Below are 16,132 nucleotides of genomic sequence, written 5' to 3' on the forward strand. Positions count from 1 at the left end.
ATTCTTTAATGTGACAATACTACAACATCATTTGTACGAATTGCATTCTTTAATCACCTGCTGATGAAATTATTTGGTTAAACTAAACTTAACAAATATCATTCTGTACTCAATATCATACTATTTCTTTTACAAATTTTTGTGCTTACACTATAGTCTATAGACAGTCATTTCTTTCTCTCTTTCTTTCTTTTTGTATTTTTAAATTACTGTTATATTAACTTTTAAAGGTGGGAGTTTGAAGTAAACGTATAAAAACCGTTTCTCGGCGGAAACTGAACCAGAGAATCCAATGCAAGGAAAACATCTAGTGAAATCTTTCAGTTTTACGTCCCACGATTATGACGGCTAGGCTAACAGAGACGGTGATGATGAGAAATGAATGAAATGGTAGAATGAATGAAGTGGAAAGAAACGGGAGAGCTCCGAGAAAACCCACGCACACAGTGTTTGCCCACCACAGAGTCCATTTGGCGATTACTGGGATCCCGTGCACCAAAGGTGAACGCATTGAAGGGGCCGCCTCTACCTTTGATCCACGGCGGCCCCTTCAATGCGACGACTCTAGCAACTTATGTAACACCCAAAGCTTTTGTGTAATTTTATCGGAAAACAGATCTTCGCCAGATTGTAAATCTTGAAAATGTTAACTAAGGAAAAGACAAAAGATATACGGTAGTAGTAATGGAGAAAAAGTCCATTGAAAACAGATCTTATTATCCCTCATTACAGGAAGGATATAGACTACTTCTATCAATACGAAACAAATATTAAAGAAAAAACAAATCGAAATAGAATTTGGTAAATTATTAGATTTGGTACACAAGAAATTGGAAAAAATTCTTAGAAACAAAATTCTTTATTAACTACGTATATGGACACTATCGCAAATTTCAATGGTGAAAATAATAATTTACGCAAAGAAGTAAGTAGATTACATTTACACTTCGATGAATTAGACCAAAATAGTATTTTAAAACTTCAGAGGTAAGTGGTATTTCAAACACAGGTTGTGGTAATATTCCATATCTTATTATGAATGTACAGTAGATCTTGCTTTAGTTTTAGATGTTAAGGAAGAAACAATCGGTAGGAGTATTTATCATCGATTGATAGAACATCCTAGACAGAAATCGGCTAATAATATTGTTAAATGTGTGAGAACAACTGAAATGATACTTTATTTACAAAACGAAAGCAATATGTAATTTCAACTCTAAAGTTATATGATTCACTGTGGTCTTAACTACATAAATCGAAGTCATATTGTAAAAACAATCATAGTCTTTAGTGAAGCTTGAAAGATAAAAAGAAGAAATATGTTCCTTTAGTGGGGAGATTGGTGCAGTAATATAAAATTGCAATAAACCTGTAACTCTCCAACAAAAAGTAAATAAATAAATAAATAAAAATAATAAATAAAATAATAAATCTTGGCCTTTAAAAAAAATATGTTTGTATCTACCCAGAAATAAATAAATAAAAGAAAATGTAATTACGCATCTGACTTACGTATTGTATGACGTTCACCTTCCCTTGATTGAGGTATGCCCAAATGCATTGCAGGTTTAACCAGTCACAGACCTGTTTGGGCCCCCACAGAAGTGCGCCTGGCAACCCACAAAACATTCGTGCACTCCACTATCATGTGAGAACGCTGAACTCAAACGGGGTAATGTGTGAAATATTTCTTCGATTCTGCTCAACGACCGAAAGAAAGAAAAAAAATAAACAAATTTTGAAAAGGTTGTTATGTCTACTTTTGGGTTCCCCTCAAACGCTATCTGTACCGTTTCACTTTCAGTTGATCTTTCACTATAATTATTACAGACCGTTGTTACTGAATCTACCCTTGTACCATTTTTGTTCAAACGTACCTAAAATTCCCTAAACTACTGGGTTTCTCTGTATTTATTTGAAATGAAAAATATTAGGTTTCAAATTTTATCCATTTAATTCGTATCTCAAGAAAAATTTTAATTAAAATAAAAAAAAACAAAAAAAAACTGTAATGTGTACAGTTATGCTACATTTCTTTTGTTCAGCTGCACGCATATTCACCTTCTCTATCTGTATTACATTTACTATATTGAACGTTATTACATGCTCTTTACCACAAAATTAAAAAAAAAAAATCATCTTTACAAAAGTTCGCTTTCAAATCTTAAAAAAAAGTCCAAATTGTTACTACATCGTCCCGGTTACTTATTAGAATTATCATGAATCACAGCATTCAGTTTTATATTTTATATATATTGCAGGGAATTAAACATCCTGCCCCTTCAAGTTTTGTGTGTGCTATATTACTTATTTTGTCATAAATTATTCATTACAAATTATTCAAGCAGGAATATTCAACTGCTATCACAACATTCATTAAATTTGCACACATCAACATTACATTCTTACCCTAACTTAACCTAATCTTAACCTACGCACAAGTACATACATAAACAAAACACAAAGTATTACACTATATAGATATATATGCACATATTAAGTATAGGGACGTGCCAGAAAGCGAAAACGGATATCTTACCATAGTCTAATTTTCATCATTTTATATCTAAAATTAGCGTTAAAAAAAAATCTTTCAAGGTGAACAGCAAACTGATGTTTTTAAATAAAAGTATCGAAGACGGGATACGAACTTCGTACCATCAGTGACGTGGTGCAGCTGTACACACAATAAATTTTCATTTCTTTCGAGAGTGTATAAAATATTACTACACTATAGATATTTCAGAACGCGTTACTACCGAATTCTCAAATTTTTCTTTGTATGAATCATTACGGTACTACCTAATTAATTTGGTACAGGATTATATTAAGTAAATTTTGTTATGCAAGCCTAAAGAGATATCGAAATTTCTATGGATTTAGTTACCTTCTACATTGCATACGAAAATAAGAGACTGTATGTTATGTACATTTTTGATAACCCCCCCTTTTCCAAAGAGAAACTGTTTGCCTACATGTGAATGATCGAAAAGTAGCTCTGTAGGGAACGAAGTTCTTTACTTAAACATATTGTAAATGGATGTCATTTTAAAACCAAATGCACTACACCAAACACGATTCTTTAACACAACTTATGAAGTTGGAGAAACTTACATCCGTCACAATCCTGCCCTTCTATCTCCGACACAAAATTTATACTTACAGCACCAAAATCCAGATTTTTGGATGAAGGGGTCCGTAGCTATCTAACTTACTTGAGGTACATTGCTTCAATTCTCGCGCTATGCAGATCAGTTTCAAAGGACGAACGAATCATTAATTTCACTCCGATTTCTAAGCATAATTTTTTATGTATCACAACTTCATGTCCAGTTTTACTTCCCAATTTCCCACAAACTTTGCCACTCTTATCCTTAAGAGTGCTTGGCAATCTCAAAAATTTTCAGTGTACGAAACTATCGTACACAGCACTTTGCGCCATGTTGCGTAATACATTGCAGTACACTTTTCAATTTTGTTTCTTTTCGTTCCGTCACTAGGCTTTCCTTTTTTTAGATTTTTTATAACCAACTTGAACGTTCACCACTTTGGCTCCCTTTTAAAACTAATTTTCCACTTAAAATAATCCAAAATCTTTGTATTCCGCCGAAAATTATTCACAATCACAAAATCCGTACCATCCACTATGGATGCTACTCTTCAAGGCGTCTGTCTCACAAAGATGATTACGGGGATTGGCTGATAAATCTCGACAACAATAGGATGAACAAATCGTGATTTAAGATGAAAAATACCGACCAATTAACTTTTGACACCTGATAATTCTTCGTTTACGTCAGATGATGCATGTAGAAGAAAGTAATGTTCGATTTAAAGGACTTTTTAAGAATTTATGTTAAGATGGCCGAAAATATAGAAACCAGAAATTATTAAAATTTACGTAGAAAATTATGAAACTTTTATAGATGACTCCTAACTTCAGAATTCGATAGGAAAATGTTCTGAAGACATGAAAAACACTAAAATATGAAGTTTTTTTACCACAAAAAATCATAAAACACAAGAAAATATACAAAATGACACAAAAATCAATATACTACACTTCTACGAACTAAACTAACCTAACCAAGACACCATTTTTTCCTAATGACACGAAATAGACCAAAAAATAAAATTTTATACCATGAAATACATATCTATCTACAATATCTAAATTATTTATATATAGGGTGTTCCGAATTTTTCGTCACATGATACCTATCATCTTGGGAGGTATCAAACCTACCAGTGAAACTACAGTTCATACTCTTTCCACACATAAAGAAGTTCAAAATCTAGTGTAAAATTGTAAAATATGACTTGGGCAATGGTTGTATAACAACTTATATCAATGGTAGAAGGATGGAAACTAAACTGGAAAAATAGTTACCAACATAATTTACTAATATATATATATATATATATATATATATATATATATATATATATATATATATAAGGGGATCTAATAATGATTTATTACTACTGAAATTTGGTTAAATTGAAATGTCTTGAATAGTGAATTTATAGAGAAGATACATTCTTTTCCTAAAAATACAGACATGAAATTAACTGATAATATATTAGTAACAATACTGAGGAATTTTGCCGGTCATGAAATTGAAATAATAATATACCATACGCACACTGATTAAATTAAAGTGCTAAATAATCAATATTTCAATTTCTGGCATCAGTCTGAATTGGGACTGCTTATCCTCTCTTAGTTGCCGTGGATCTTGCGACAACACAGTCACCTTCTCTCGGCTGCTATGGGTCTTGAGACAAACTCTTTACACTTACTTCGGCTGCTATGGCCTTGACGTCAACATATCAGCCCTCTCTTGATTACTGTGCATCGTTGAGAGTCCCTCCTAATCTTAATCGAAGTTGCTGAAGACACTGAATACCTCGTTCCGACAGAACATCCTACAGCAAATTTTTCTCTCGGCTATGCACACAGAACCACAGACGCGTTAGTTGACACAAAAAAATGCATAACTTTTGTGACTCCAGCAAAACGTTTAGATGCATTATTTTTAAGGATGCAACTAAATACATAATGAAAACTGCATAAACTTGTGTGCATAAAATTCATTATGCAGATAAACGTTTTGCTGAAATCACAAAATGTTATGCATTTTTTTGTCTCCTACTGAAGCATTTACATGCATTAATTGAAACAATGGTTTGTATCGCTGGTTGCATATTCCCTAAATATACAGGATTTCCAAGGGTGTGGAAACGATTAAATAAATTTAGAACACTACTAAAAATATGTAATCGAGGTTTTTTGGTTGATGCAGAACAGAGTGCAAATATTCCATATTACATGAGAGCCTCTACGGCCATTTTGGAAGTAGTCATACTGGATTTGAGTTAATTAAGTGAAATATAGACTTTACGATACACTACTATTTTTGAAATGAAGTGTGATTTTTAAAGACATTGACAAGATTGTTTTCTATATTCTTTGTTAACGAAATTTTGATCACATAGGTCTAGAACAGAGTTGTCGAAATGGCGGCCCGCGGGCCGCATGCGGCCCGCCAAACCATTTTCTGCAGCCCACAAAGCTCTCACAACATACGATTGTTATTACTGATAATATTTTCATTTATGTTCATTCTTTTAATGTTTCCACTTTTCTTTCGAAATAAGGCATCCATTTAGCGCTTCTGTACAACAAAAAGGCCCGGACATCCAAGGCAACACTGGAGTCAGTAATGTAGCTATAGGCAAGGCATCGTTGCTGAAAGAACGATTACTTCAATTAACCAAACCAAACCAACCATACCAATTCACCATGAAAATTGTGAAGAACCGCTTCAGAAGCTGCGTTGGAGATTCTTCTCTTTTACATCGTCCGCGGCTCGCAACAACAGGATTAGATGTAGATATCCCAGCCCTTGTAAACTCTCCTAGTCATCCTCATTTATCACATTGAATGTAATATTTCAAATACATTTTTATACTTTTCTTTATTATTATTATTATTATTATTATTATTATTATTATTATTATTATTATTATTATTATTATTATTATTATTATTATTATTATTATTATTATTAGCTGCGGCCCTCAGGCTCATTATGATTGGACACCACTGGTCTAGAACATGTACAAAAGCTTGTCATTTTAAATTTAGGAAACTACCATAATATCGTTACGAAATCACACCTTATTTCAACAATAGTATCGTATCGTAAAGTTCCCATTTCACTGAATTAATTAAAATCCAGTATGATACCTTCCAAAATGGTCGCAGAGACTTTCATGTAAAGCGGAATATTTTCATTCTGTCATGCATCACACCAATAAACCTCGATTTCATAGTTTTGGTTGTGTTGTAAATTTATTCCATCGTTTTCACACCCTTGACAACCCTGTATATCAAATGTAGAATATACAATTTAGGCCACTCAATTTATGAGATCCATCTAAACTATGTCACAACTTATGAGAAAATAGTTACAAACATAAGGCCTTCAAATAGTATATCTTACAAGTCAAAAAAGGAAAAAAAACTCAATTTATTATACCTAGGTACATAGCTTTTTTTTACAGATAGCTCTACAAGAGCAGTTTTGCCATTTTCACTAAAGCTAAAATCCCAAATTAGAACATGGGTCAATGTTAGAAAAATCGTACCGATAGCAAATCTAGCGATGGGAAACACAAAACTTTACAGAGTAAATAATAATAATAATAATAATAATAATAATAATAATAATAATAATAATAATAATAATAATAATAATAATAATAATAATAATAATAATAATAATAATAAAAAGTGGAAACTACCAACTCAGATTATAAATCAAACTTTGTGTGCCTATGTTCTCTGAATCTTTCTATCACTTTTTATAATATATTTTAGTATACTAATTTATGCCCGTTTGGCCTTTTTCCGTTTCGCCTTATGCCCTCAAAACATTTTGCCATACAACCGATAAGGATGTTATCTTAACGCGGAAAGGGAATTCCCGTTTGGCCTTTTCCTGCTTGACCCTATAACATACAAGGGAATTTTCACTCTGTTTCTGTAAGAAAGAGGGATTTATCTTATTCTCAACTGCAACGTCTCCTCTATTCCAGACAAATTAAACTCAAATATCTTAGAAGAACATAAATTTTATTATCACACCCGAAATAGCATACCAAGTTTCTATGTAGATATAATATGAAACAGCATCAGTATATGAAATTACATCAATTTCACTGTTCTTAAGTCTATCTTTTAGGCGGTGAATCCTGTCGTCAAACCGTCTCTACTTTAGCTTTCTAAGTGTTTTCTGATAACCCACTTGAAGAAGTACTCGCAAACTTTCATTTTCCCGTTGCCTGTCTTGCATTAATTCAATGAAAGAATGTATGTCTAAGTGATCCCTTGATGCCTTTCTTCGTAATTTGACGTGCCACTGTCCTGCATTGTTAGTCATTCATTCTTGATCGTTTTCAAAGTGATTCCACAAGTCACTGCAAATAGGTAAAAATACATCATTAGCACATTAAAAATTCAAAGGATTGCAGAAGAATCTACGTTGGAAAGTCGATGGCAAAATTCTGGGTGAACCTAATTTATTTCTCTTGCAAAGCAAAAGAATGTGTTCTTTTGATAATTTACAAATCAGTGAATGTAAAATCTTCAATACATGCACGTCGCAAGAAAATCTATATTACACTTTACACGAGGTGTTAATGGAAAAAATGCTATACTGTAGAGTGCTCGGGATAGCTTAATTAATGATTTAATAATAAGAAAAAACTTGCACTAAACGCCATCTATTTATGTATAAAAGAAAACATACTTACAGAGAAAATAACGTGTCACCATCATCCAGCCAAGTGTCTATAAGATAATCATGGAACTCCTCCTTACATAGAACGTCAGGCGCATCTTCTTGCAAACGTACAAACACTACATCTAAATGGGAAGTTGGTATCAGAGGCAGTGCTACTGCATGTTGAATCCATCTTTTTACTTCAGTGTTCTCTTTGTACAATTGAGAAAGTTCTAACTGCTGAACCTTCCTCCAAACGGACTAAGAGAAGTGGAAGGAGCATCCTGTGATTTTAACCAGGAAATACTTTATTTATAGCATTGATTGCTATTTTCTTAAGATCAATAGAAACTTCTTTCAATTTGAAACGCAGTCCAAATTTCTCAGCTTCTTCCCTGATTACCTCCAGTAATCTTACATGTGTCTCTTGCTTTTTACTGGGAAATATGCAGAAGAGGAAAACAAATACCTGGCCGAAATATTTTCCGTGCAGGATGCACATTTGGGAGAAAAGGAGAGGTACAATCTTAAGTGTCCCATCCATTACAATCCTGTCGCACTGACACATAATTTCCAAAGTTCCAATAATGCCGAAAACCTGTTGAAGATAGAAAGACTACAATAAATAACACGGACATTCTAAAGAAAATGCTTTAATATTAATATTCTTACTCCTATTACTATTGTCATAACAGATTTTCACGATTTAAAAAAAAGGCAAGAAGAAGAACGTAAGAAATGATAAACTATTTTCTTGATTACTACAATATAACTTACAAGAATTCTACTGGTGTCATCGCCTTCATCCCCCAATAAAAGTTTTTGCCGTCCTGCGTTTCGCTCCACGATCCTTCCACATTCAATTTACTCAATCTTTGCGATAGTGGTGCCCGGTTCATGCTCGTACGTTATATAGAGTGTTTGACGGCACTAAAAATAGGGACAACAGATGCAGTTTCACCACAGTAATTTTCCTTAGCAATGTTCTTTCTGGAGAGAAGAAAATAAATTCATTTTAAACATCAACAGCAAAAAAAAAAAAAAAAAATGTCGTACTTTCCCTCGAGAAAGTAAAGACAGACGGAATATTGCTTACCTACGACCGGTTAATTGTGTTACACTATAAATAAAAAATGGACTATGTATTTGTGTGCTAGCTAGGATGCCATTTAAGAAAAATTCCACATCTAAAGTTCTAAAATAACTTTTGGAGAAGTTACAAGAGTAAATATTAGAAACATGCAGAGAAGCTTCAGTGTCAAAATTACTTACAACTGTTATATATACATACCTATACTTACCTATATGTCTTAGTAATTGTTGATGTTCGTTCTTCCGCCGCTCTCTTCTTCATATGTGAAGTACAAATACAAGGCTACATGAGCAATTTTTTAAACAGTGACGCAGATAACACAAAATTCTGAATACTTGCTTTGATTATACGCTATTCTGTTCGTTCAAACGTAAATACTACTAGCATTACAAATGTTTTCCAAAATGACACTAAATTTCCCTATCATAACTTGAAAATCCCCTTCGCTGGTGTAAGGCGAAATGGAAAGGGCAAACGGGAATTATTGTTTCGCCTTACAATCAAATTAGCATATACTATCATAGCATCATAGCCTGAAGTAATGAAAACAGGCACAAGGCGAAACGGGAAAAGGCCAAACGGGAAGACATCCAAAGTTTCATTTTAAAATCATCTGAAAGAATTGTTCACTTACATTTCCCTGTTTTTCATTATTAAAGATATATTTTGCAAACGGACAAATACGTGGACGTTTCGAATTAGGTATAAAAATATGAAAACTGTTCTTGTGATGTATAATTACAATATTCTAAAAAAAGTTATATTTCTGGGATAAAAGTCTGTAGGTCTATAGTCATTTACCATGTTAAATTCAAATCTGAAATCAGAATTTCGCTATCAGGCTTACTTTCTCAGTAATATAGGATGCTACGTAAGTACACGAGGCAAGTTCTAAAAAAAAATGGAACAGTAATTAAGACGTTACTGGTTTAGCCTGTAGCATGTTTTCTAGTATGTGTGTCTCTTGTCTCTACTGGCACATCATCAGTAGCCTTCTGACATGCTGAGTTATGTTTCTTTCATTTCCCATTCATGAAACTACGAATTTTAATTAAAAAAGAAGTAACAGTCAGTTTAAATCTCATAATCAAATTGAATTCATTGGAAGAACATAACACTAGTGGAAAATCCTGTTAACCTCTGAAAAGTTAACCTGATAGTGATACCAGAAATTACATTTGAAATTGCCTTTCCTTATTATACGTTGTGTTAAAACGGCACCATTCACATTTCCCTATCATGTCCCTGAAACGGAAAGTTTGAGGGAAAAAATAAAGCTTTTGGTAGAAAAATCCTTTTTTTTTCTATTTTGGGTCCCTCCGGAACACCCTGTGTTAACACAGAGATCTCAAAATAAACTGAAAAATACTAAATGGTGTACGAAACGTGTGTACAAAATGTCAAGCTTCTATCTTGAATAGTAAGGATGGGAAAAACAAATTACCAATCAGCTAAGAACATCCTCACAGTGGCCCAGATGACTCAAAAAGATTTGGATGTAATATAAAAATTTTCTGAGACATCCTAGGGTCATGTTTTACACTTCATTCTCATCAGAATAGAACAGTCTTTCAAACGGTACCATTCATATGTTTCCTTCATGTATCTGAGGCGGTAAAAATTGCAAAAAATGGGATTTTTGTTAAAATATCCCATTTTTTAGCATTTCCTGCCCCCTCCCCCTGTGTTAACACACAGATCTCAAAATCAACTGAAAAATGTTAAGGGACAAGTGAATATGTCTACAAAATTTCTAGCTTCTATTTAGAACAGTAAAATAAAAAAATATATTAACACATGTGCTAACAATATCCTCACAATACCCTAAATTCCCGCATAAAACGGGAAATTTTCTAAGACATCACTATTTACCCTAGGATCATGGTTCGTACCTCATTCTCTTCAGAATGGAAAGTACTTTCTAACGTTACCAATCACATGTCTTCATCATGTATCTGAGGCGGGAAAATCTCAATAAAGGGATTTATTAAAATATCCCTTTTTAAAACCTTTTTACCCGTTTGAACACAACTTGGGGCACCGCAGAGATCTGAAATATATCTGTAGAATACTAAGGACTACACTAAATGTATGTGCAAAATATCAATCTTCTAGGTGCAAAAGTAAGCCCGCCAAAAAATAATATGTCCACAGTACAATAAATTCCCGTTTAAAACAAGATCTCAGGTAAAAATTTCCTGAGACATCCTTATTTATACCAGCATTATGGTTCGTACCTCATTCTCTTCAGAATAGAACAGCCTTTGACACGGTACAATTCGCATGTATCCGTCGAGTATCTGAGCGGGAAAATCGAGAAAAAGAGAATTTCGTTATAGGTGCAAAAGTAAGTAACTCAAAAAATAGTAAAAATAGGCCCAACAACAAATTCTTTAGTTTTAAGTTATGACGTATCACACCCTATGTTTCGACCCAGAAAGGCGTAAAACCATACGTAACGTGTTCTAGAACGCTTCCACTAGAAAAAAGCTTTATTAGTACTTTTTAAATCGAATAACGAAAATACAACCCTAACGTATAATAGGCATACCCGTGTTTGGTCAATATTTACTTCAATATCACGAAATCGAGGCTTTTGGCCCGATACTCTAACCAAAACATCACAATTACGTGACCATGTGTGATTTTTAGTAGATACTCTACTATTGGTATGTAAGGACATGGGTGCCGTTTGCTGTGTAACTTTCGAGGGCCCTATGAAAGATATGCATTAGTAGAAAGGAAAAATGAATGACCATGTACTGTAGAAATAGGAGAACCTGCCTCAACTTAGCACTTTGGCCCCCCTCGTTAGAGGGCCATTTCAACTTTGGGGGTCCAAGACCACTAAACCCCCCAGGATCGGCGCCCTTGGTGCAGGAGTAACAACTTATGCGAGCAAAATGAAGTTTTTTCTAAATAATCAACCTTCACCTAATAAGAATATTAAGTATTATTATTATTATTATTATTATTATTATTAATAATAATAATAATAATAATAATAATAATAATAATAATAATAATAACAGAGGTTTGGAGTTCACGCATGCATCGGATATATTTAATGAGAACCAAGCAGCCAGCACCATTTTTGTTTTAAAGCTGAAATTATTTTCGAAATCATACGTACTTATATGTAAATTGGTAGCATGAGTCACTTGCATGAACTCGTCACGAATTACTAGTGTGTTGATTCTATGATTTTTGTCAAGTGATTTTTTTTCAGTCCTTGGAAATGAATCACACGCAAGTGAGATCCCTTTCAGCATACGGTATGTACTGTAGTTAACCTAAATATTTGTTCACTCCTTTGTGGACTTGTGCAGGAAACGAGTTCCTTCTGAGAATCCCTTATGTCTTTGTCTCTTTTCTTGTTGCTATTTTTGTTTTGCTAACGATACTGTGTCTTAATAACTACATACTTCCACTACCTAACACAATAATATCGTATTTTAATATACATTTACCTCCGTTTTTCTTAGCAGTTCTCTCCAGCACTAGACAAACGAACACACACAAAAACAAGTCAGAATTCGCTCCATAACCACACGAAAACCAGTCGAGCATGCGCAGTAAGTGCTGGAGACTAGCTTCAAACAAAACACGACAGGTGACGCTCACATCAAGAAGAAATGCATCAGTACCGATGCAAAAATCTGCATCAATTGAGTAATCTTAAACCACAATGCATTTATATGTCTCAAATGACCCATTTTTTATTTTCGATCGCTCTCTCGGGTTGAAAATGCTGCGCATCTGCGACAAAAACGAAATTTATACATATTAACGCGCCATTTGATGCACGGAAATGTTTCAAATTTCCTATGATGCACTTGTAGTTCTGTGTGTAGTAAGTATCCTAATCGAACGCTCACCCTATTAACGCACTATCACTAATCTACATAGATCTGAGAACCAAGCTTGTAAAGTAGATTTTGTATCATAAACGTGTGTAAACTGGATACATGGGTACATGGTATTCAATTTTCTCCATGAGAGATTTATTACAAAAGTTTCTGATAATTATCAGATATCAGAAAAATTAAATTATTGTGTTCAGAGATATACATCATCCTCCTTTAGGATTTGATCCTATTATTACAGTACTCAAATCTAAATTGATAAAACAAAGGAAAGGTACACTATTAGTAAAAAGGTGATTAGATATGTTGATACAAAATTTAGAAAGCACTTCACGGGGGCAGCTATGTAGGTACAGAGATGTATCAAAGACAAATTATGTTTTATAATGTAATTGATAATTATTGATAAAACTACCTCTTGTAGAATGGATATTTAACTTGTCCGAAAAGTTTCTGGTTTAAGGGAAAAAAACATGTCAAGTATCACGTACAATTAAAACTATCGAGAAACTACTTCTCCCGTAGAACCGAGGGAACAAAAGAATGCATAAACAATGGAACATCCATCCATATACGTTCACTAATGTTTTACAATACGAGCTTTCATATGAATATTTTCTTCTTCTTGTAATATCAAATGATCTAAACATATCAATGTATACATAACCACCCTTGCAAGTATACACTATACAGTATTATTAGCATTTAAGATAATATTGACAAAAAAATTAGATCAATCTCTAATGGAAGATTTTATTAAGCTTAAAAAAGTGGTATGTATAAATAAAGTTTTCGACTAACAATGATGTACAACAACCATGCCGCTTATTAAGCTGAAACTGATACTGAAATTATGCTCACTAAGCTCTTTATTATGACACTAAAAAGACATTACATAGTATTAATGAGAAATAGCCTAAAATTATGATTAACTTTTAAATTTCAATTCCTGTTTAACTTAAATATTCCTCAAATACACGACAAATGTCATTCGATAGATCAACTGGAACTCAACAAGATAACACGCTTTTGGTGATTTCTCATATGAAGTTTTGCGAAAAACGATTCTTTGTAGCTCTAAATGGTATGGCATTGTTTGCAAATTATAATTAGCAGGCTTTCAGGAGGAAAAAAATATTATTGCCGGGTTGAAATGAAAACTTCAAATGCACAGCTCCCTATCTTACCTCCGAAAACTATGAATTCGATATTAACATCGGTCATTTTGAATAATTTTAATATATTTCTCCTTTCCTCCCTAAAATGCGCGGCTGAATTTAGATTTAAACGGCATCGAAAGGGTCACTGTTCATCTCCTCGACCCCGGAAACTAGGGATTCGACACTAATGTAGGTCATTTTCGATCATTATTTAAGTAACCTCCCTCCTTTCCCTTAAGTTACCGGTAAAGTGAAATAATTATAAATTTCCCAGGCCCGAACCTCATGTATGTTGAAAATTTGATAGAGATTGGCCAGGTGGTTCATGAGATATTAGTTCACAATTATAATCCCTTTCATTTTTACATATATTGACTTTTGTGTACCTCCCCTTCCCTCTCCCCTACGTTACAACGTCAAAGTGAAATGCTAAAAAAAATCCCAGGCTCAAACTTCATATATGTTGAAAATTTGATCAAGATCGTAGGGTAGTTCAAGAGTTATGAATTAACAAACATAGTCACTTTCAATTTTATATTATACAGTACATATATAGCAAATGCACTATTAATTAGGTGATTGTTTGTCTTTTATTAACGATGTTGTATTTATTTTTATACGTATACTACTTGTAATGTACTATATACCAAAGAGAAAATTCTTTAAAGAAAGTTGTTCAATCACTTTCCTTTAATTCTGTCTTGTAATTTTGTGCACCTTCAAATACCAAGTTGAGGATTCTCAGGACCATTCTAACACGTTAGAGTTCTCATGTTTCGAACTAGTTTGATACCTAACAGGATTGACAAAAATTAACAAACAACTTCCGAGCATAACACTTTTTTATTCACTAGCATTGATTACATGATTCAAAGCATTTCAATTGTTTTGTGTAATACAACTTGGAATTGTGTCATTGAGGTGATGGCATTTGAATAATAAATAATGCGAAACAAAATTAACACTTTCACTTTAAGGAATAATTGCGGTTTGTGAAAAGTAATGAGCATTGAATGAACACAATATTATCTTCTAAATTGTCATTGATACTAGAATAGTACCGTTACTTATTGACAGATTGTGAGTTAAATGGATATATTTTCTTTATCCATGTAATACCTTAAGAGATTTTGAGAAGAAAATGCTGTTTTATTAAACGATATTTAGATATAGAATTTTAAAGATTGATCGAAAGTATTAACTGACTTTCAATTAGAAAAGTTACTTACTGAGTAGATGGAAATGACAAGTTACTACAATGCTATTCCAAGACCAAACAATCATTAAATATGTTTCGTAGCATAATAGCCCCTTTTTGTGTCGTCTGGATGCTCAAAGCAGGTTTCAAGTACAACTGCTGAGACTAATAAGAATTTATAAAAATATTTCCTGTTAAGAAAAACTAGGAAATGTAATGTATACTAAGCTCACTAGTCTTCATGATGTGATCAAATTTAATATACTATTATTCTAATTGTCAGCCATAAAATAACATACATATATATCTAGTTATACTTACCACATAGAGTAGAGTTCTCATCACTTCCGTCTCCACAATTATCGACGCCGTCACATACGTCATACTTCTATATGCAACGTTTATTGTTACATCGAAATAGAAGTAAGCCACAAGGCTTGTCTGTTGGGTAAAACAAATATAAAATTTATAATATTCGCTACAAGAATATTATGACTTATATTACGGTCTATTATAGAACTCAGATGGGGTATGATATATAAAATAATTCAGGCTAATTATTAAGGCTCGCTCCCACTTGATAGGATTTTAATGAATAAGTTAAAGGCAGAGACGAATATTAAAAATGTTAAAAATGAGCAAGGTAATATCTACAAAACGCTATTATATAAAATAATAATTATGTTCAAAATTATTTTGTATAATGTAAAAATTTGATTTTTCAAGAACTGAGATGTCAAACTCAGCACCTTAATTTTAGATCTATAAGAACATAATTGGAAACAGTTATTAGTTTACTTCATGACATTTTGTAGATACTTTAAGTTTTGCTTTATGTATTTTTACTTTTCATTTTTTAACTTATTCACTAAAATTAGAAGAACTGAGACTAAGAGCCTTAAATAAATAATTGAAAAACATTGAATGGAACAAGATGCTTCATTGCATTGCTTCACTACTATCATTAGAATGGCGTTCTGCGCAAGTACTTTCTCAATCTATTTCCCTAAATAGAGATTAATATT

General features: G+C 32.9%; 1 protein-coding gene across 2 annotated transcripts in view; it reads right to left on the reverse strand.

The window, feature by feature from the left end:
- Window positions 1-15,549, reverse strand: part of LOC145677242 (uncharacterized) — a 38,005-nt gene extending 22,456 nt beyond the window's left edge. Inside the window, exon 1 of one of the 2 annotated variants that reach the window (XM_081747841.1) lies at window positions 15,429-15,549. Coding sequence is in view for 1 of the 2 variants with exons in the window: in XM_081747840.1 (XP_081603966.1) it covers window positions 15,429-15,491 (63 nt within the window). In the remaining variant the exon portion in view is untranslated. The remainder of the gene's footprint in view (window positions 1-15,428) is intronic. The other variant, XM_081747840.1, reaches the window with a different exon arrangement.
- Window positions 15,550-16,132: the final 583 nt, after the last annotated feature.

The sequence above is a fragment of the Thermobia domestica genome, unplaced genomic scaffold, assembly GCF_964235325.1.
Source record: "Thermobia domestica unplaced genomic scaffold, izTheDome1.hap1.1 HAP1_SCAFFOLD_730, whole genome shotgun sequence".
Classification (NCBI taxonomy): Eukaryota; Metazoa; Arthropoda; class Insecta; order Zygentoma; family Lepismatidae; genus Thermobia; species Thermobia domestica.